The sequence below is a fragment of the Tenrec ecaudatus genome, chromosome 11 (genome assembly GCF_050624435.1).
Source record: "Tenrec ecaudatus isolate mTenEca1 chromosome 11, mTenEca1.hap1, whole genome shotgun sequence".
In the NCBI taxonomy this organism is placed as follows: Eukaryota; Metazoa; Chordata; class Mammalia; order Afrosoricida; family Tenrecidae; genus Tenrec; species Tenrec ecaudatus.
The window spans coordinates 90,667,440-90,690,719 of record NC_134540.1 but is presented as its reverse complement, the minus strand read 5'-3'; the positions used below and the strand labels follow the sequence as shown (position 1 = coordinate 90,690,719).

The window sequence follows — 23,280 nt, the reverse complement described above, 5'->3', positions numbered from 1 at the left end:
GGGTCTCTAATTTTTTCTCAGCTGCTGAGATAATTGGTGCTGGGGATTAAGCTGGGGGTTAAGCACTGGGCTGCTAATTAAGAAGTCAGTGGTTCGAACCTACCAGCCTCTCCTTGGGATAAAGATGAGGCTGTCTACTTCCATAAAGATTTACACTTTTGCAAACTCCAACGGGCAGTTCTACTCTGCCCTATCGGTAGGGTCACTGTGAGCTGACTTGATGGCAGCGGTTTGGGCCGAGATCATTGGAAGTATAAAATGAACCAGCTACCTTGTTTGTGGAAAACATGGCTTGCTTGCATTTTCAAAGATCCTCTCTTCTTAGAAAGAGTGTCTGTTTTATCTCTTCACACATTGGGCTGCACAGAATAACCATCATTTCTCTCACTTCTGAGCTGTTTTTATATGAAGGCAAAATACAGCGAAGCTTACGAAGCTTTTCAAGAAAGACCAATGAACACATAGCTATTTAGAGATAGTTTTAAATGGCCAGATTTAAAAAAAAATGACACTCAGAACCCAATGAATTGTCTTATGCCCTATACTGAGAGTGAAATTTCCAAGTTATATCTAATTGGTAAGTGAGCATTTGGAAATACAACCTGAAAGCCAAACTGGAGCAATCGGATGGCTCTGTCAGGTTTCAGAATATGACCGTGGAAGGTGACAAATCAGAACTTGCTTTTCTGATTTGTGGGGAGCAAAGAGGCCCGATACACTTAGAAGAACATTGAAATATGATAAATATTATATGTAGTTTATCAAATAGCATTGTGGCTTTAGCTTCTAAATATTTCTGACAAAGTAAGGCTTCTTCCCAAGTGCCCGATGCCTTTCAGCAATGACCTTGGTCTGCTGCGTGTGCTGTCGAGTTGATTCAGATTCCTGGTGATCCTCTAGGAGGGTGGAAGTGCGCCAGGGGCTCCCCGAGGCAGACAGCCATGTCTTCTTCCTATGGAGCTGCTGGTGGTTTAAATGGCTGACCGTCCAGCCGAATCCTTAGTCACTTCTTCACCCCAAACCCAAACCAAACTCACGGTCACCGATTTGATTCCAACAGATAGTGACCTATGCAGAGTGTCTTAGGCTTTTATTTCTGTAAAGACTTACAGTGTCAGAAAGCCACAGAGGCAGTGCTGCTCTGTACTCTGCAGGGGCGCTATGAGGCGGATTCAGTTCGATGGCAGTGAGTTTGGGATTTGGAAAATCTTAATAGGATCAGACTCATCTTTTTCCCTCAAAGCAGCTGGTGTGTTTGAACCGCCAACCATGTGGTTAGTAGTCCAATGCTTAACCATTAACACCAGCAGAACTGTACCACCCGGTCTCCCCAATATGTAAAACACACAGCATATGTTAGAGTTAGGTCGTAGCTCCTGAATATCATTTGTTTACTGAAGTAACGGTGAAATCACTGGTTGAAAATCTATAGCATTCATTTATATTAAGTCAACTTTGGAAAGTATTTCAGTTCATGGGTGGATTCTTTTATTTAAGTCTCTGTTCTTTCTGTATGACAGGAGATATTTATCTTTGTGAATGAATGTCACTTTCCTGTTTTCCAGTTTTAGAAAGAGCATTTTCACTCCATAAAGGGCATTCCATAAAGGATATGGAAACTCCTTTCCAGCTGGTGCGGAATATTATACCTCCTCTAAGTAGCAAAAAGCACAAAGGACAAGATGGAAGAGTAGGCGTAATTGGAGGCTGTCAAGAGTAAGTGACAAATGAGGACTGTTGGTATTTTCTGTGCCCTCTCTGTCTTTGTACGTGTATGCACAGGTATGCGTGTACCTGTTCACCTACCCACCGGTCTCCCGAGTTTAATCCTAGTAATCCTTTCTAAATATTTGGATATTTGGGCACCCAATATTTTCTACATCTCTGTGCTTACCAGGCTTCATACGAGAAGCATATACTACTATTATAATCAGGATAAAGATGCTCAACACCTGGTTACCCGGTGAATTTAAAGATATTCCTAGAAGTTATACAATTTGACAGAGCTCGGCTTTCTGTGGGTTCTGCTTTCTCTTCTGCATTTCTGTCTCCGGCTGCTGTGTTCTGTTTCTGTGTACGTAGGGCTTTTCTATTTGCCCTGTTTGGCCAGCGGGATCTAGTAATACTGTCATTTACTTAAGTTCTACTTTAATTACCATTTCTGTTTACGCATACTTTTAGTTTACATTTATGGGCTCTCTCTTTGCCTATCCTTTTCCTCTCAATTGTTTATCACGTGGCTAAGGCAGCCCTGAGTGACATAAATCGTTACAACGCTGTACCCCTACTAACGGAAAGGTTGATGGTTCAAGCCCACCGAGAGATGTGTGGAAAGACAGGCCTGGGGATCTGATTCTAAAGGGTCACACGGCCTTTAAACCCCGTGGAGCAGTTCCCCTCTGTACACATTGGCTCACAGGGACTCGGAACTGACTGGAGGGTAACGGACAACAGTATAGTAAGGTGTACTTATTAAAGTATACTTCTTTCTCTCTCTTTTTAAAATCATTTTATTAGGGGCTCGTACAACTCTTATCTCAATCCATACATACATCCATTGCGTAAAGCACATTTGTACATTCATTGCCTTCATCATTCTCAATATATTTGCTCTCCACTTAAGCCCCTGGTCTCAGCTCCTCATTTCCCCCCTTCCTCCCCACTTAAAGTATATTTCTTATAAATAATATGGTATATGTATTATAATTTATATTTATTATAAGGAATATGTAACTAGATTTCCTTTTTGAACCCAATCTTATGCTGTGTACCCTTTCTAATAGGAGGAATAAGTCTATTCATATTTATCGTCTACTTGATAGACTTTCTAAGATTTATTATTTTTACTCTTTATTTTACTTTGTGTTTCCATTTTTAATTTTTGTTAGGTATTTGAAAATTATTTTGGAAATTCTGTTTTTATTTCAAATACAGCAAATGGCTTCCCTCTCTTTTTAAAGTTAATGTAGTATGGCTGGTGAGTACCTTCCCCTATCAAATCCATAAAGCAGTGAGGGGCGAGGAGAGAATGTTCATCTCCAGTGGCCTTCTTCCCATGGTGCCTCCAGAAAGTCGGGACCTCTAGGTGCCATCAGTTGCCACTCTGCTCTTTTTGGTGTTACGCTGTCGGAGTTCCACAGAGAATTCTTAGCTGAGCTCATAGCTCTTGAATTTAACTTTGTGCCTGGCAAGATGCATTGCTATCTGTTTTCCTGTCTGCCTGGACAGCAGTCCTTTGAGTTTTTCAGTAGTAAATTCTTTGGGCAGTGTATATGGATGGTCTGCTGCCCACACCACTGCAAATGTACTGAGCTGTGAGGGCGCTTCAGAAAGTTCTTGGGAAAATTGCATTGGCTTTTTATTTCATGATTCCCCGAACTTTTCATCTGCCTTGGCTGACTATAGAATTTGGGGGTAGCCAAATGTGTCATTCGGGGTTGACTAGAGAAACAAATTCATAGAGACTCATATGTTTATAAGAAAGATCTTTCTATAGAAGAGCAACTGAATATTGAGAAAGCATCCCAGCCCAGTCCAGATCAAGTCCATCAGTCTGAGATTAGCCCATACGTCCGATATCAATCTATAAATTCCTCTTCAGACTCAAGAAACATGTGCAATGAAGCTGAATGCAGGAAGATTACAGGCCAGTGGGTGGAAAGTCTTGTGGATCCAGTGGTGGTGTAAGCTTCTCAGCACTGGCTGGGGTCTCCATGTGGCTTCTCCAGCTCCCAGGGCGCTAGTGTAGCTCCATGTGTCTTGTCAGAAGGAATGTCTCGCAGGGAGTGTGTGTCTGTGTGTGTGTGTGTGTGTGTGTGTGTGCCCCGCCTCCAGCAAGCTATTTTATCTCCTTAGCACCTCCAAATGAGGTCGTCAAGCTATGACCTGATTGACAGGCTAAACTCCACCCCTTCACTCTTAGTCTCAAGTTGACACCAGATGATGTAACTGCCACACTAGAGATCCTTTTCTTTGGAAATTTGTAATTTCTCTTACTGCGCTTTAAACGTTGGCATCCATGTCCAGTTCAATTTGCTTATACGTAACTTGTACTTTTTGCTTGGAAACTTGTAAATTTCAAATTTTCATTATAATTTAGCAAATTTCCTGGGAAATATCTGTATGCCTTTTCATTAATCTTGCTTGAAAACTGGTATAAACCATTTTAGTGTATAAACATAAGTCTGCTTGGATAAAGGAAATTTGCCTTCGCTATTAGATAGTGCGGAAGCCCTGGTGTAGTAGTTATGCGTTAGGTTGCTAACTGCAAGGTCAGCAGTTCGAATCCACCAAACACTCCTTTCAGAGAAAGATGGGACTTTCTACTCATGTGAACAGTTATAGTCTCAGAAATCCCCGGGGGGTAGGTCTACCCTACCTATAGGGTCACCTTGAGTCATAATCAATATGAGGGCAGTGAGTTTGGCTTTTGGTTTATTGCATATTGAAGAGTCAGAATCAATTCAGAGACAACCGGTTTGGAGCGTGTGTGTTTGTGATTTATTGGTTATCAAAGAAGCCCTGTTGATGCAGTAGTTAAGCGCTCATCTGCTAACTGGAAAAATGAGTGGCTCAAACCCCCAGTTCTTTCCTGTGCTGTAGAAAGCTGCGTCCCTCTGCTTCCATCAAGCTTGCCCCCTTGGAAACCTTCCGGCCAGTTCTACTTCATCGTCACCATGAGCTGATGAGTGAGTCAGGTTTCAGGTTCTCATTGGCTATCGGGGGACCTGGTGACCCAGCGGTTGAGCACTCCTGCCATTAACTGAAAGGTTGATGGCTCACCCACCAGAGACTTGGTGATAGAAAAGTGAGGCCGTCAACTTTTGTACCTGTTTCAACCTAGGAAACCACGGGGAAGCAGTTCCGCATCTTTCAGAGTCCCTAAGACCGGTTGCCAGCAACAGATTTGGCCGTCAGATCCTCAGCTACTACCAACCTGTTCTTTTCTCCTGCTTTGCGTGGGACTCCTACCTGTCTTCCCTGTCTCTGACCCTACCCTGTCTACATGGATGTGTGATTGTTGCCTCCTGGTTTGTTTTGTTTGGTGTTCTCTGTTTTAATATTCTGCCGCTGAATCTTCGAAGCTGGAAAGGCAGGTCTGTTGCTGGTCTTAGGTGGTGTCGAGTCAGTTGGGATTCGTGTGTCCCTCGGTGTGACAGAACAAAACACTGCCTGGTCCCGCACGGCCCTCACAGTTGGGTGGGCCCACGGTTACAGAGACTGTGTAGCTGCATCTTGTGCAGGCCCTTCCTCATTGGTATTGTCCTTTTGCTTGCCCAAGCATAATGTCTTCTTCTAGGGACTAGTCTTCCGATAACGTAGCCAAAACACGGGAGGTGGAGCTGCACCACATTTGCTTCTAAGGACCCTTTTGGCTGTATTTCCCCCAAGGCAGATGTGCTGGTTCTCTTGGCCGCCCATGGGGTTTCCATCATTCAAATGCATCCGTGTCTTTCGGGGTTCCTTGTTCCGTGTACAACTTTCCCACGCTCATGAGGTGACTGGAAATACCACGGCTTGGGTCAGGCGCACCTTTGTCCTCAAAGTAATAGCTTTGCTTTTCATGTTTTTTTTTTTGTACCTTTTAATGAAAGCTCCTTTTACTCCCACCTTTACTTGGATCTCTTAAGGCCTTTAATTAAAGTTTCCCTTGTACTCTGCAGTCTGTTGGTCCATCCTACAACTGCGTCTCCATCCCTCGACCCTGTCCTTTTTTATGTATGCTGGGCCTGTGCTCTCCTGGCTTTGTCAGGTCCAGCTGTTATGGTCTTTTCAATATGAGTGAACTCTTAAGCAATGGAGTAAATAGATTTCCACTTTTTATGGATCAGCTGTGCACAGCCTCACCTAGCAAACTGCTAGCCCTTGGGCACTAGGAGGCTGCCTGCCCTGGAGGTTCCCAGACTGGTGGAAGCCGCTCCTGGCCTGGGTCTCACTGCCACTGAGACCTTCAGTTCACCCTTGGGGCTGAAGGGGAAGCACTGATCCATCCTGATTCTTTTGCCCAGAGATCCTGGACCATGTTCCAGTGTAGGCCAGCACCCCGGGGCTGTCCTTTCTGCCACAAGGGAGTTGAGAGAGAGGCAGGGGTACTATTTCTCAGACGCCCTTTTAGGAAGACTTGATGGCAAGAATGGGCCATCGGTTTTCCCTTTCAGATAAGTTTAGTGATAGAGCATGTTAGAGTGTAATTAACTTAACAAATGTCTTTTCGTTTTAGGGACTAACCTTGCAAAATGGGAATATCTTTATTCTGATTCTAAAAGTAGCATCTACGTAGCGTTAAATAAAGGCAAGCCCTGTAGATGTATAAGCCGAAAGCCAAAAATATTCCACCACTACATCATCCTCCTCCTCAACCGCTGACCTGTTAGCCTTCTAGATTTTTCCATGATTATCGTTTTCACTTGATGTGGTATCATAGATACCTTTTATGTTGATTCATATACCCATAGATCTAGTCTTTAGATTAAGGTGTAGTATTTATTGTTCAGATGGGCCTAAGTTTATTCAACTAATTGATAGGTTGTAGATTGCTTCCTCGTCCCCCATTAACAGTATGATTGTATATATATCCCTGTACACATTTAGCATTATGGATGCATCAGCTTATTTCTAAAGGATTAATTCCTGAAATGGTGACTGGATGAAACTATGCATTCATTTGACATATTGTTAAATATGGACAATTGTCTACCTCACCCCTCAAATTTCACTACTGTGTGTGTTCTCTAACCCGGTGTTCCCCGAGGTGGGGATAGTGCCCTCCGGTGTGGCACCATCCAGGGCGCTGTCAAAGCAGATACCAACACTTTATTCTGGATAATGGCTCTCGTACAAAATTGCCAGGGGAGAGTGGTGCTGAGTAATTTTTTTCCCCCCTGAAAATAGATGGTGGACTAAATAAGGTTGGGAACCTATATTATAAACCCTTGCCAATAGGTATTATCAGTCTTGGTAAGTTGTGGGCAAACACACTTTCATTCTTCTTAATGCATCTCTCTCTCTCTTTTTAATCATTTTATTAGGGGCTCATACACCTCTTATCACAATCCATCCATACATCAATTGTGTAAAGCACATCTGTACATTCATTGCGCTCATCATTCTCAAAACATTTGCTCTCCACCTAAGCCCCTGGCATCAGCTCCTCATTTTCCCCTCCCTCCCCGCTCCCCTCTCCCTCAAGAGCCCTGTCTGTCTCCCGTCACCCACTTTTCTGTTGTCCATCCCACAGAGAGGAGGTCACATGTAGATCCTTGTAATTGGTTCCCTCTTTCTAACCTATCCTCTCTTTACCCACCCAGTATCATCACTAACACCACTGGTCCTGAAGGTATCATCCGCCCTGGATTCCCTGTGTTTCCAGTTCCTATCTGTACCAGTGTACATCCTCTGGTCTAGCCAGATTTGTAAGGTAGAATTGGGATCATGATAGTGGGGTGGGGGAAAGCATTTAGGAACTAGAGGAAAGTTGTATTTTTCATTGTTGCTACATTGCAACCTGATTGGCTCATCTCCTCCCTGAGACTCTTCTGTAAGGGGGTGTCTACTAACCTACAAATGGGCTTTGGGTCTCCACTCTGCACAACCCCCCTCATTCACTATGGTAACTTTTTTTGATCTGATGATGCCTGATATCTGATCCTTTCGACACCTCGTGATCGCACCGGCTGGTGTGTTTCTTCCATGTGGGCTTTGTTGCTTCTGAGCTAGATGGCCGCTTATTTACCTTCAAGGCTTTAAGACCCCAGATGCTATATCTTTTGATAGCCGGGCACCATCAGCTTTCTTCACCACATTTGCTTATTCACCTGCTTTATCTTCAGCGGTTGTGTCGGGAAGGTGAGCATCATAGAATGCCAATTTAATAGAAGAAAGTATTCTTGCATTGAGGGATTACTTGAGTGGAGGCCCAATGTCCTTCTGCTACCTTAATACTAACCCTATAAATATAGGCACATAGATCTATTTCCCCATCCTAATATATAAATATATTTACATGTGTACATGTCTTTATATAGACCTCTATAAATGCCCCTTATAAATGCCTTCTAGCTCTTTCCTCTATTTCCTTTGACTTTCCTCCTATCCCACTATCATGCTCAGCCCCTACCTGGGTTTCAGAAATTCCTCTTGGTTACATTACCCTTGATCACGCCCTAGCATGCCTCCCACACCCTCCTCACCACCGATTTGGGTCACTTGTTGTTCCCTTATCCCTGTGTTTGTTAACACCACTACCTTTCCCCCCACTTCCCCTTCTCCCATGTCCCCCCGGAACTGTCTGGCCCATTGTTTTCTCCTCCAGATAGTTCATCCAGCCTATCTTATTTAGACAGACCTACAGAGATAATAACATGCACAAAAACAAGACAGAGCAAAACCAAGCAACAAAATAAAACAAAACAAGACAACAACAAACCAATGACAATAAAAAACAAAACAAAACACAACAAGAAAGAAAAGCTTGTAGTTATTTCAAGTATTGTTTGTTGGCCTTTAGGAGTGTTTTCCAGTCCAGTCTGTAGGGGCACCACACCCTGGCCCCAGAGTCCACCTTCATTCACTGGGGACCTCGCCGCTCCATTCCCTTGCTATTCTGTTGCACCCCCTTAGTGTTTTGCCTCCATGAGCTGGGATCAGGTTGGATGCAATTCCTACACTGTGCCTCCGGTGTTGTCCCCTGTAGTGCTATGGGTCAGTGAGGGGCGTCATGTCTCATAGTGGGGCCGGCCATGTAGTCATCTTGTATGTGAGGCCAAGGGACTACATATACCTCACCCCTGCTTCCAGACTTCCTGCAACTGTAATTTCTAAATGTCACTTCAGGACAGAAAAGAAAATCTTTGCACCTAATTAAGTGGTTGTAACATTGAAGCTATTTCCCAACAATTATTAACAAATATTAACCAAGTTAAAACACCCTGGAGAATCATACTGAACCCACAGACAGAGAAGGCTGGGCACTTTATACACATGAAGCTCTCTCGGACAGAGCATGTGGTGCCACTGCAAAAACACACACACACACACACACACACCCCACAATGTGAAGATCAACCCCACCAATAAGAGATATGCAGTACTGGAAGCAGGGGTGAGGTATATGTAGTCCCTTGGCCCCACATACAAGATGACTCTCATCTCTACACCCTGGTCGTTTTCAGCATTGTGTCCTGACTTGTCTGGGCACCATCGGTTTCTATGAACTTCGGATCGCCTTCACTCATGGTAAATTCTCATTATATTTCCAGCCCTTTAGTCTGAACATAGGAGAGGGCTTTAAAAAGTTTGTGGAGAAGGGAACCGAAAGACAGTGGAATTTCTTCCTCAAGTTTGTGAGCCCCGCTCCCCATTCTTACTCAGTTACATGAAGGCAGATTGTCATGCAAAGTTTGTTCGTTGGTTTTCCTTTCTGTTGAACACCCAAGTGTGAATACTGTGCTGACTGCTTCATGTCTGTGGTGCTTTTGGTGAGCCACGGTCTCAGGTAGTTCTGTGACTCTCCCATCTTGTTTTCAGGTACACCGGAGCCCCGTATTTTGCAGCAATCTCAGCTCTCAAAGTGGTACGTATGTCTGCTTAAAACTTACTGGGAGTTGCTTCCTAATAGAGAGTTGTGCCATTTAAATATGAATAAAGCAAATGCATCCCGATAGAAACCAAGAGCGTCTCGATATCATCTTAGGGTAATCAGTCATAGGTCATCAGAACATCTGTACACTTGTTCTCACTTATCCAGTGATGTGGCGGAGAAATTCAACCCCAAATCCAAATTCAGTTTATAGACCAGGACAAAGACATGATGGAGACAAGAATTTCTCACTTGGGTGAGGGAAACCGTGGGCATGAGGCCATGATGGTGTTCAAGAATCGACAGAAAGACGGAGACTGTCACAAAAACGTGATTAGCTGCAGATCAATACATCCCCGTCATAGGTGGGGCTACAGAAGCAGGAAAGGAACCCTGATTGGCACAGCTACACAATTCTAGGTAGAAAAGCTTTCGGGGTTGCTAACCTAGTACCCCAAGTTCCTGCTGCCGCCCTACAGACTGGGCTGCCCCTCCCTGGACTGGCTCAGGGCCCGGCTGTAATCTGCTTTCTAGTACATTCTGCCTGAAGGCAAAGCAGGTCACACTGCCAGTTAATGGTCAGAAAGAATTCAATGGAGGCTTGGTCACTGGAGACCCAACAATGGCCATAGGGCTAGCACCCCTAAATACTCCTCTGAAAACTTCCCTCACTGCCATGTCGCTGATGCCGACTCACAGTGCCCCTTTAGGCCAGGGTAGAACTGCCCCCGTGGGTTTCTGAGACTCGCTCTACGGGGGTGGAAAGCCCTGTCTTTCTCCCCAGGAGCTGGCTGGTGGTTTTCCACTGCTGACCTTTCAGCCAGCAGCCCAGCACAGAACCACTGCGCTACTGCTAAGCCACCAGTGACAGAATGGCTCGGATTCGATGTTTTAAAATCAAATTTTATTAGCATCATACTTTTATTTTTATTAGAACTCGCCCCAGGTAGAGTGATCAACCATTCAAGATCAAAGGCAAAAGCCAGAGGGTTGGGAGAGGAGGCCTAGGACAGGAAGCACGGGGCGGGGGGGGGGGGCGCAGGCTCAGTGGTGGGGTTGCCACGGGTGGTTTTAAACAAAACGTGGAAGAACTGTTGAATGTGAGATGGATGAGTTTCTCTGTAAACCTTCACCCACTTCACACTGAGAAACGGTTAAAAAAAATCAAAAAGACCCTTGATGCCACTGCCGGGCCCTAATGTAAGCAATTGGAACCTATTCCAGGGGCCCATTGCCTGTGCGTTGTGATCACGTGGGAGCAGGGAGCAGGAAATGGGCTGGCATCCCCAGCTGCACAGCTTCCCGTGGACCCTCCCAGATGATGCAGGTGCAGAAGCAGAAAACTGTGTCTCTTAAGTCTGAGCTGCTTTGAGTTAATGCTGTGTGGCTTTGGCCTCTTAGGGGGCCGCAAAAATCCAATTTTATGTATAGGCATTTCCTTTGTATTTCTTATCCTTTTAGTTTAAATATGTGTGTGTGTGTTACATATAATACTGAGGAAAGTGAATCGTTGAGCTTGTTGTTGGAATTATTGGGCAGTGCCTCGTGCCTGACAGTGTCTGTTTTTGTGCGGATGCCCCTCTATCTTCAGCCCGTCTCTTTTGCCTCTTCTCCCAGGGCGCAGACTTGACCCACGTGTTCTGTACCAAGGAGGCCGCACCTGTGATTAAGTCGTACAGCCCGGAGCTGATCGTTCACCCCGTGCTGTGAGTGTGTGCACCCGTGGGTGGGTCCTTTCCCTGCAGCCGCATCACGGTTCATTGTGTCTGCTCTGTGCAGAGGCTGTCAGACTCCCTGCAACCGAGTCGACACTGACTCATCGAGACCCTGCAGGGCAGAGGAGAACTGCCCCTGTGGGTTTCCCGAGACTGTACGTCTTTCGGGGAGTAGAAAGCCCCGCCTTTCTTCTTCAGAGGGACTGTTGGATTTGAACTCCAGACCTTGAGGTTAACAGGCACAAGGTGTAACCCACTGTGCTACCAGGGCCCACCTCTTCCAGCTTGCAGGTAGATGTAGCTGAAAGAAATAGAAAGGATGTCATCAACCCATGGTCTTTAGATAGCCGTGTGTGAAAACACCTGGATTGGGGCTGCCGAGGTGATTCCATGAACAGTTCCTCCACATGCGCCACGTGCGTGCTCCTGTCCTCTCGCAAAGACTGCCTTCCTGAGACTAGGGCAGTTCCATGGACGGGCGGGCGGGCGTGGCCAAGAGCCCTGGGAGCACAGTGGTTAAGTGTTTGGCTGCTAACCAAAAGGTTGGCTGTTTGAACCCACCGACAATTCTGTGGGAGCAAAGACCTGGCTGTCTGCTCCTGTGAAGAGAGACCCCAGCCTGGAGACCCCGGGGTGAGGCAGGTCCGCTCTGTGGTGTGGGCTTGCTGCGAGTTGGAAACCACTTGACAGCGTGCAACCCCAACGCCATGAATGTGGATGGTATTACTTACGGCAGGAACGAAGGGGCCTGCCTGACAACAGACAAGGCCGTGTGCGCTGTGCAGACTGTGATGGGTTCCACGGACACAGCTTGGAGCCGAGGAATAAAGTACCTGGATCTGCGGAGCTCATCCTCCAGGGCAGCTCCCTCCCTGGAACTTCCCGTGAGGAAGGACAGCTTGTCTGTGCGCATCATCCAGGACCACAGCCGCCACGCAGAGTGACTGAGTGACTAGAGAACGTGGCTGGCGTGACTCAGAAACCCAGTATTCTACGTGAGCTCCATCTGGATATCCGTCCGTGGTCACTAGCCCCTCTGTTGGGCGGCACTGCTTTACAGACAAACAAGATAGAGCCTGCCAAGCGGTGGTCAGGATCATGGATAACAGCTGGCCGGGGAAGGTGGATTGGGAATTCTGGGTGGGTTCGTGTACACGTAACTCAATTTTAAATGGAGTGGTCAACGAAGCTTCCAGGAGAGTGACATCCAAGTACGAGCCTGACGGAAATAGGAGAGGGCATATCCTGTGCTGTTCTAGGGCGGGAAAGGGAGCCCCAGATTCAAATGTAATGTACGAAGGCACATGTCTGAAGTAAGTGTGAGAGGACAGAGGTAAGATGCTCTTGGCAGGTAGTGTGGAATTGCTCCCTTGGGAGACCCTCCACATAAGGTCATCAAGGTGTCTTGGGAACCATGGAAACCCAGCCCTTCGAGAAGGGCACGGAGAACAAAGGAAACTCACCAAACCATGATTGGCAAGAAATCAAATCGTCACAGAAGCGGGAGAGGGGCCGCGACTGGGATGCGGATACTGTTGCAGGTTCCAGAAGCTGATGAGGTTGGCTCAGCGCTCCAACCGGAGCAGTCAGTGTAGAACTCATGACTCTGTGGCCCTCGTGCCCCACGTTCCATCAAGGATGCACTTAGATTTATGTCCCCTCCTGGAGCTCACTAGGGGAGTGGCAGTAAACCACTTTAAAACGCTCTGCCCGCGGGCAAAGCATTGTGCCCCGCTGGCCAGGGTCAGAAAGAACGCAAAGGAAGATGAATCTATTTGGATGGGGGACTCCCGCCATAACCCTCAGCCTTCTGCACACCTCAAACCAGCAAAAGCAAACCCCCGATTCCTAGTGACCCTACAGGACAGAGCGGAATTGCCCTTGTGGGTTTCCCAGACTGTCACTTTTTACAGGAGTAGGAAGCTCCTTTCTTCAGGACGGCTGGTAGTTTCAAACTGCTAACCTTGCAGATCCGAGCCCAGCTCATAACCACGACACCACCAGACCTCCTCTCCTGGTGCTCAGAAATCCTCTCTTACAGTAGACTCGTTGCCACTAGACTCGCTGCCCCGGAGTCGACGCCGACTCCGACTCCGGCTCCAGCGACCCTGTACTGTAGGGTCCTTTGGGTATTCAAGATTATACATACGTCTGGGAGCACACAGCCTCTTCTTACTCCGGCAGACTGGCCGGTGGGTTTGAACTGCTGACTTTGTGGTTAGCAGCCCAACACAGGCCCCACTATGTTACCAGGGCTCCTTAAAGCCTAAAACTCCTTGCCATCGCGTCGTTTCTGACTCAGAGCTCTCCTGTAGGGAAGGGTCAGCACTGCCCCTGTGGGTTACGGAGACTGACTCCTCACGGAAGTAGACTTTCTTCGTCGTGCAGACTTGGAGCTAACAAGATCAAGGGGCTGCCCATGAGGAAGAGCCGAGACAAGCGTGCTGAGATGGGGCACCGTTGGTGTATTTGGTGGCTGTATCCAGTGGGGGAGGGAAGAATGACCAGGAGGGACCAAACCTACGGATCTCCGTAGGCCACCGAGCCATTTTGGCTTCTAGTGGAGGGAGATGGGAGGCCATTGGAATATCTGAGCAGGAGAATGAGCCGACTTAATTTGGTAGAATTCATCCGGGTAGACTAGAGAAACAAATTCATACACACCCGTGTGTGTGTGTGTGTGCGTGTGTGTGCGCGTGTTAGAAAGAGCTGTATCTAAAGAGCAATTGTATATTATAGACACCCGTGTGTGTGTGTGTGTGTGTGTGTGTGTTAGAAAGAGCTGTATCTAAAGAGTAATTGTATATTAAGAAAGACATCTCAAGCCCAGTGCAGATCGAGTCCTACCCGGACTAATGCAGCTGCGCTGTCGGCGGTGTTGAGAAGAGGGGTGAAGGGTGGCAGCTGGGGTCCCAATTAGGAGGCTGTTGTGACACCCCTGCTAAGAGAGAAGTGGTACAGCAGGAATAGGGGAAGCAGTCGGTTCTGGAGCTGTTTGGGACTCAGCACCAGCGCTATTTGCTGAAGATTAGCCGGGGGCTGGGGGAATGAGGAAAAAGTCCAGAGCCAAGGATGGCAGTAAGGTTTATGGCTCAGGAGTGCGGCCGTTTCATGAAAATGTGGGGGAGAGAGTGCATTTTGTAATACCGTAACTCAGACTTGATTTCACTGTGGAAACGACACGCCCCGCCGAACTTAGTGGACAGGCAGGCTGCTCCTGAGTTGCAGCTCTCCTCCCCAGTGGAAATGTGTGTGTGTGTGTGTGTGTGTGTGTTTTGCCTGAAAACCCCTTTCCTGACAACCCACAGTGTGTGAGGCTTGGTAGGAGGGCTGCAATTGTGAGGTGAGTTCAACTCCCTCTCTGAGAACTTGGGGCTCATACATGGTACTCATGGAACTTAGCCCCCTGGCAGCCCAGCCAGAGGAATTAAAGATTTATGTCCCAGGACTTGATGGGACCAGAAGAGGTCCAAAGGGCAGAGCATGCCAAGGTTCCGGGCCCAGGGCTGTTACAGATCGAATGGAGTCCGTAGAAGCCCTTAGCTCCTGAGACAGTGAGTTTGGCCTTCTTTAGGGGAGACGAGATGTTGCCTGACAGATGTTGCCAGTTCAATGTGTGTGTGTGGGGGGTGGGATGGCTAACAATGATAAGTCCGAAAATGACGCAAATATTCCAACATTGATCATGGTGGTGATTGCTAACCTCTATATTTTTTAAATCATCTTATTGGGGGGCTCATACAGCTCTTATCACAATCCAGTCATGCATCCATCGTGTCAAGCACATTTGTACTTTTGTTGCCACCATCATTCTCAAAACATTTATTTCCACTTGAGCCTTTGGTATCAGCTCTTCATTTTTTCCCTCCCTCATGAACCTTGATAATTTATAAATTACTATTTTTTTCATGTCTCACATTGTCCAACGTCTCCCTTAACCCACTTTTCTGTTGTCCGTCCCCCAGGGAGGGGGTTATATGTAGATCCTTGTGATTGGTTCCCCCTTTCTACCCCACCTTCCCCTTCCCCTCCTGGTATTGCTACTTTCATTATTGGTCCTGAGGGGTTTATCTGTCCTGGATTCCCTGTGTTTCCAGTTCTTATCTGTACCAGTGTACATACTCTGGTCTAGCCGGACTTATAGAATTTCGGTCCTGATAGTGGGGACAGGAAGCATTAAAGAACTAGGGGAAGGTTGTATGTTTCAACGTTGCTATACTGCACCCTGACTGGCTCGTCTCCTCCCTGTGAACGCAACTCTTTAGTATCTTCAAACCATTGAATTGTGTGGTACGTGAACTCCGTCAGGAAAACTGCTGAAAGAAGGAAGGAAGGAAGGAACCAAGTCCTATTGGAGTGGGGTGGAGGGTAGCCCTAATCCCTTCCACGTGGTGTCTTAGAGAAGAGCAGCCATGAAAACAGAGGCACCCAGGGAGCAGGCACCACGTGGCAATTTGTCCACAAGCCCAGGAGCCCCAGGAAGGGCGAAAGGCTGCCAGAAGCAGAGGGAAAAAGGGAACCACTCCTCCTCCAGCCGGAGCCAGCTGAGCTCGCCCGCCCGCTGGCCCCTCAGTTCGGACTGTAGCCTCCAACCCTCAGGACAAGCATCTGCCCCTGCTGTTCTTAGTCTCCCACTTGGGCTGTTTTGTTGGCTGCGGGCCTAGGAAGCAAAGATGGGGCGTGGGCTGGGGGTGACCTGGAAGGCACCCCGTGGCTTCCCTGGGCCTCCTTGGTGCCTTCATCTGAAGATTCAGACATCAGACCAGATGTGTCCCGAGCTTCTCCCAACCCTGGATTTCTGGGCCTGTAATAATTCAAAGTATGCTTTTGAAAGCCATGTAGGGAAACATGAGGGGGATAAAAACAAATCAGAACATTTGACTTCCGTGGGCCCTGGAGCGAGCCGAGTAGCAGAGGTAAGTGCCATTGGCAAAGCCCACCAGATGTGCGGCAGCTTGTCTTCACCACGAGCTGTCATCGCAGATGTCTCATGTGCTGCTGCCGCGAGTCAGTACCTAACAGCAGCACCTGTCAGCTAGAGGAGATCTGGCAGGCCTTGGACCCACCCACTGCCTCCAGTCCGCAGACCGCAGCCTCCCCAGAGGGTTTTCCAGGTGGTGCACCTGTACAGGAGACAGCGCATCTTTTTCCCTCTGAGCAGCTGGTGGCTTTGAACTACCTTCCTTGAGGTTAACCTCCTGACACTTACCTAATGTACCAGGCTCTTTGGGCACTCAGTAGGAGCTTAGTGGAGCCCCAGTGGTATCATGGTTCCCGCATCGGGCTGCTTACCCCAAGGTTAGCACTTTGACACCACCAGCAGCTCCATGGGAGGAAATGAGGCTTTCTACTCCTGTAAAGAGTTACGGTCTAGGACATTTACAGGGGCAGGTCTACCCTGTCCTATAGACTTGCTATGAGTCCGACTCCACTCCATGGCCGTGAGGGGTTTGTGTGTTTGTTTTGAGTTTGGTCACTGTTGGCTGAGTGTGTGAGCACGAATGAGTGAGTGACTACCACAGCAATTAGCTAAAGAAAAGGAGGTGGTTTTTGGAAAGAGCTCTAGTGGCTTCTTGTCGCCTGTATGGGACTTGAATACAAGACTTCAGCCCATTTTCCTCTTTAAGTGCAAGACTATTGTATTCATCTACCCAGTAGTTATGAGTCCATGCTAGGTACAAGGCACTGCACCAGGATCTGGATGAGATGCAGGCTAAGCCAGATGGGTGGCCCTGAAAGAGCTTATGTCTAGTGCAGAAGCTTCCGAGACTGTAACTCTATGGGAGTAGAAAGCCTTATCTTTCTCCTTAAGAGAGGCTGGTGGTTTTGAACTGTTGACCTTGCAGTTAGCAGCCCAACTCATAACCAGTGTGCCACCACGGCTCCTCAAATTGCTCACTATTCAATTTAATGCTGATCCATCTATACTCTGGGATCAGGGGGCTGTTGTTCCCCAGTCCCTGTGATCAAATACAGCTCTCTTCTGCCCAGAGGACAACCAAACCCAAACCAAACTCCCTGCTATGGGGTCCATCCACTCCAACTTCTGGCAGCCCTGTGCAACGGCGTAGAACTGCCCCGTGGGCTCCTGCGATTGCAACTCCTTATGGGAGAAGAAAGCCTCATCTCCTCCCTCGGAGAGAGAGGCTTTGAACTGCTCCCCTTGCAGGGTAATAGCCCAGTGTGTAAGCACTGCGGCACCAGGGCTCCTGCAAGAGGACAGAGCTGTGGGTAAAGTCACCACAGGACAAAGACCGCCACTCTTCTGGTCTTACTTTAATGACTCCGCATGCCAGGTTTGACCTCCTCAGTCGTGGTCCACAGCTGGATTGTAAGCCCCTGACTGGAGGCCGAGTGGTTTGCCCCCCTTGATGAGGCATGCAGTACCCCGTCACTATTTCGAAAGGCGTTGTCCCTCAACTATTTGTGAGTGGCCCCGAATGGAAACTGGCTTGTGCTGTACTAAAATTGATTTGCATTTCCTGCACAGGAGCAGACAGGGGGGAGGCGCCTGTTCTAGGTGAGAAATTGCTGTGGATAATTAAAGATGCCAATCATCGGCTCAGTCCTTCGGAATGGTAAAAAGCTCACCTGTGAGGTGACACTGTATGCCATCCTTGCAGGGAAGGATTAATTAGCCTTATGAATAATCGTGCCATCTGAGCTTGCGAAGCTAGTTGCTCAGCTCATTGCGATCTCACGGAAGGACCAGCCTGTGCAGGGCCATGGTTTCCTCACACCTGGTCAAGGCAGAAACCACCCCCAGGCACGGGCACCCCGGGTGCCCCCGAGCTGGCCCTCAGCTCAAAGATAGCGAGGCACATGCCTGTGACCGAGGGTGATACAGACAGGGGAGGCCACGATGGAGTGTCTGTAGACTGAGGACAGCAGGCCACCCAGCGCAGCCCTCAGTGCATGGCAGGAACCTCTACATCAGACTCCGTGCCGGTCTGGAAGGATCCGCAGCTGCAGCAGGCCAGGCTCAAGCAGTAGCTTGAGCGGTTTGAAGAATTGGCCTCGTAAAAGAGGAGCAGGGAGTCCCTGGTGTGAAGGTTAACCTGAACGTCTGCTAAGCGAAAGATCAGATGTTCGAATCCACCCAGAGGCACCTTGGAAGACAGGCATGGTGTTCTGCTTCCCCCCAAATCAGCCCTGGAGAGTCTGATGGGACGCGGTTCTGTTCTGAGCTGTCCAACAGGCTTTGTGCTTGGATGGTGAGTCATATTACTATTAGAATCCTCTTTAAGCCCAAACCTTTGAGAAGAGTTATCTTTTTTTTTTGGTCCCCCTTGAATATCAATAAAATAAGACATTTTACAGCAGCAAACAAAAATAGGGTTATGATCATTGAAAGCAAGTTGAAAATACATCATGATAGCTAACACGAGATCATTTATCCTGCACCCAAGAAATACGATATTCTAGATAATTGCAGGATTATTAAAATGAATTACAACGGATTATGGTCCTTATTCTACATGCACGCTTACAAAATTACATCCTAGAGCTTTCCTTGACGTTCGTTAAAAATGAGCATTGAAAAGTTCTGGCTTTTTAGTAGGGGACTGTTTTGGCTGGGACAGCACAGTAGTCGGCTGGGCTGCTGAGTGGGAGGTCAGAGGTTTGAACGCCCTGGTTGCTCTGAGGGAGCAAGAGGAGGCTGCCTGCTTCTGTACCGATGGAAGCCGTGGAAGCCCTGAGGGGCCATTCGACCTGGTCCAAGAGAGTCGTCGGAAGCCGGGCCAACTCTGTGGCAGTGGATTTGTTTGTGTTTTGTATAATTGTGTTTTCTCAAATTATCTGCCTGGAAGGTAAATGTGGGCCGGTTGATCTTTCGGCTTTCAGCTGTCTAGCTCACCGCCACCTTCAGCATGAGGTTCAGACTTCGTGGAGTTGAGCAGGGGGCCACTCGGGTCATGCCCTTGCTCCACCCTGCTCACAGGCTCCCGTCTTCCCCGGGAGGGCGGGGGGAGCTGCACAGGTTCCTATTGCTTAGGGACATCTGGTCCTCAAGGGGAATTGCCTCTGCTCCCTCCACCTGGCCAGTTTGCTGCTCAACCTCTGATCCTGCTAAGATGCCACCTTCCCAGCCTAACTGAGGTGGAATCTGACCTGGGCAGACAAGTGAACTCCGCCCCACCCAGCACTGCATCTTCAGTGTCGACGCCCTTGTTTCCCGTCATTGGTCTGTGAGCGCCACACAAGAGACACACGTCTTGTTTCGGGGTCTGGGACATATGGCTCCTTATGGATAATCTCTTGAGGAGATTTTCTTAACTGTTACATTTTGGAGCACCTGGCTTATTTTATGTCTCAGTGAGACCACCCAGGCTCTTGAGTGGTTAGGTGAGGCCCTGGGGAGATGTGGACGGTGACACTCGGTATTTTCGCTGCTCAGGGCTTTTGGTGTTTGACACTCCGCCCCCCACCCCCCAGGTCTCTGGCTCTATGGTGTGATGACCTTGATTTGTTTATCTCATCTACCCCAACTGTTGCTCTCCATCCTTGAACTAGTGATTTCAGCCATCACGAAGAGATTCTTCTGAAGACTTGTGTGTACCTCCCACGTCAGAAGTAGCCATTTGGCTGAATCTTCCCTCATGAAATATAATAATGTCAAACTGAAAAATTTATGTGGCTTCCTCCAGGCCTTTGTGAAGTTAATTATTAAGAATGAGACCATTGACACAAGCTCTAGGCCTCCACTATCCAATATGGCAGCCTTTTGGCTCTTGGACACTTGATGTGTGACTACGCACATTGAGACGGGCTAGGGGTGTAGACTATACAGACACAATTTTGAAGATTACACATGGAGAGTATATGAAATAGCTCATTAATTAAAAAAATTGGTTACATCTTGAAGTGAAAATAGTTTGCATGTACTGGGTTCATTAAAACTGTGCTAAGTTACTTTTACTCTTTTTCCAGGGCGATCTGGTGGCACAGAGGGTTTCGCTCTGCCTGCTAACTGCAAGGTCAGCCATTTGAAACCACCAGCCTCTCCTGAGGATAAACTGAGGCTTTCCACTCTGGTGTCCTGACTTGTATTCCCTACTTTTATGTCTGGGCTTTCCTACCCATTGCAATGGCTCCGCAGAACTCAACAGCCAATATTCATGACCTAAAGGTTTACTAGGGAAGTTAGTGCCAGTGAGAAATGTCCAGAAAAGAGTTGTTCATCAGGATACATCACAACCTTCCTTTAGCGCTGCTCCTAGATGCCCAAAGGGCACACCACTCCGCTGTAACCAAAGGGCAAGCCACTCCGCTGTAAACCTCAACCCAAAGGCCTTCTGTTACAGCTCTGTGGGTCAGCAAACCCAGCTCCCTCAGTTAAGTGCCCAAAGGCACCCCACTCCACAAGCCAGCCTCTTGCACAAAAGCACTTCATTTAATCTCTCTCGGGGCGGGGGCGGGGTGGGGCCCACCCCTCTTGCTTGTGGCACAGCTCCTGGTTCTGCTGCTCCAATGGTCTCGCTGTCTTCTGCCTTCGGGAGGCTACCTGTGCAGGGATCTTGGTCTGGAGGACACACTCCACTCCTGGCTCTTGTTGGTGGTGAGATTTCCCCCTTCCTGTTTCTCAGAGGGCTCATTTTCTACAACAGCAGGATGGCATTCCAAGGAATCCCGTTCACAGTTACTCACAGGTGAATCCTATCAGTATTGTGCTCTCTACCGCCTACCTCCTTCCTGGACCTGTGCAGGCAAAGGTAATTTGTCAGGAGTTCAGAGATGAGCCAGAAGAGCCACATCACTGAGTCATTCACTCATTCACCCGTGCACTGTCTTAGAGACGTGCTATCTCAGGGAGCCACGGAGGCGCTTCCACCCTGTGGGGTTGCTAAGGGTCCGGATACTGCTTCATTAGCCCAGAGGATTTCTAGATAATATAAAGTGGCTTGTACAGCCCCATCTTCCTAGCGGACAGTGGTATTCTAGCCCAGGCCACACCCAGCGCTGCTTGTATGTAGAGTTGTACTAGGACCCGGCCACAGGCACTCAGTGACGTAGCACCTGCAGCGCTCTCACGCTGCAAAAGCAATCGAGAAGTAGCGCCTGAGACCGTGGGCTTGCAAAATTGAACCTGTACCTTTGGGTCCTTAGCAGAAAAAAAGGTGTGCTAGCCTCTCCTCTAGGTCTTTGTCCCCCAGCCTGCGCTCTGACCTCCGAGGTCCCGCCGTGGGGCCAGTGTACCTATATGCACAGATGTGTGGAGATGTTGGAACAATCCGAACGGGGCTGTACCGTTGAATCCACAGCCCTTCGCACCACGCCTGCTGTCAAGCCGTGGGTAGCCACGTGCACCGAAGATGTCAGGTGTTAGATGTTCGCGTCATCCGAGGACACTGTCATCTTGGGACCGGCGAGACTGGGGTGGGGATGTGGTGTGGTTTTCATGTGACTGCCAGCAGGCCGGGCAGGCAGGCGGTTCTTACTCTGGCCTTTTAAACAATAGAGCAGGCCCTGCATAGTCAGAAAGCCCGCTGCCCTGCCCCAAATGCCGACACTGGTCTGGCTTTCGCCCTCTTAGAACCAGAATGCGAGCTTCTCGGCTATGGGCTGCTGGCCGTGTGCTTTGTTCAGCCTTCGCTGCTTCTCCAGCTCCGCAGGGGGTGCACCGTCAGCTCTCCTGTGACCTTCAGAGCACCTCAGAGGGGCCCGGCTGGCCATGACTCCTTTGGAAGGTAGCTGCCGACGCAAGGCTTTTGCTACCTTGAAGAGCCCCGTGTTCCCCAGGTATAGCCTTCTGCTCCAGCTTCATCTTCTCTTTACCTTTCTCCAAAGTTGTTCTTGTTATCAGATGTGCTGAAGTGCATGCCTCTCTCGGGGGTGGGGTAGGGGGCAGTGGTCCCCTGGGTAAAGGTCCAGGTGCTGACCAAGGCTGGCCATTGGAGCCCCCCATGGAAGAGAGATGGGGTGGATGGGTCACAGCCTCAGAAACCCTCCATGGCAGTTCCATGCTGCCCTGGAACAGCGATAGGAGTCACCGTGAGCCCAGTGGTGCACAGCCATTCCTCCACTGGGGTTGTTGTGCAGACCAGCGGCTGTATGAGGGGTACCCCCCCCCCCCGAAAAAAGGAATTTTCTTTTCAAAGCTATGCATATTTTTTTTGCGAAACAATCTTATCACTTTCAAAGTACTCTCGATTATACTTAATTTGTTTGTCAAATCTGCCATTCCGTTCTTGGAAATAGTTTTCAGACTCATCTGTTTGGATGGCTGACAGCACCTCCCTCGTTTTTTTTTTTCTTCACCTCTTCTACATTGTCGCATCGTTGTCCATTCATGTCTCTCTACATTTGTGGAAACAAAAAGAAGTGTCACAGAGCGAGGTCAGTGAGTCAGCTGCATGGGACCAGAGGCATGCTGTTTTTTGCCCAAACCTGGTGCACTGAGATGGCTGTGTGAGCAGGTGCGTTGTGGTGGCAAAACCAGTCCCATCTGCCACAAATCAGGCCTTTTCTTAATTTTAAAATTATATTGGGAGCTCATACAACTCTTATCACAATCCATCCAGCCATCCAGCCATTGAGTCAAGCACATTTGTGCATTTGTTGCCATCATCATTCTCAAAATATTTGCTTTCTACTTGAACCCTTGGTATCAGCTCCTCATTTTTCCCCTTCCTCCCCACTCTCCTATCCCTCATGAACCCTTGATAATTTATAAATTATTATATTGTCATGTCTTACACTGTCCAACGTCTCCCTCCCTTAACCCACTTTTCTGTTGTCTGTCCCCAAGGGAGTAGGTTATATGTAGATCCTTATAATTGGTTCCCCCTTTCTACCCCACCTTCCCTCCATCCTCTACCCTTTGGTATTGCCACTCTCACCACTGGTCCTGAAGGGATCATTCGCCCTGGATTCCCTGTGTTTCCCGTTCCTATCTGTACCAGTGTACATTTTCTGGTCTAGCCAGATTTGTAAGGTAGAATTGGGATCATGATAGTGGCGGGGGAGGAAGCATTTAGGAACTAGGGG

The 23,280-nt window shown here is 48.3% G+C and overlaps 1 protein-coding gene across 4 annotated transcripts in view; it reads left to right on the top strand.

Annotated features, from left to right (window-relative positions):
• NAXD (NAD(P)HX dehydratase) overlaps positions 1–23,280 on the top strand; it is a 54,079-nt gene that overhangs the window by 7,069 nt on the left and 23,730 nt on the right. For all 4 annotated transcript variants that reach the window (XM_075563424.1, XM_075563423.1, XM_075563422.1 and 1 more), the window contains 3 exons: positions 1,566–1,716; positions 9,526–9,571; positions 11,195–11,283. In XM_075563424.1, coding sequence (XP_075419539.1) covers positions 1,566–1,716; positions 9,526–9,571; positions 11,195–11,283 — 286 coding nt within the window. The remainder of the gene's footprint in view (positions 1–1,565; positions 1,717–9,525; positions 9,572–11,194; positions 11,284–23,280) is intronic.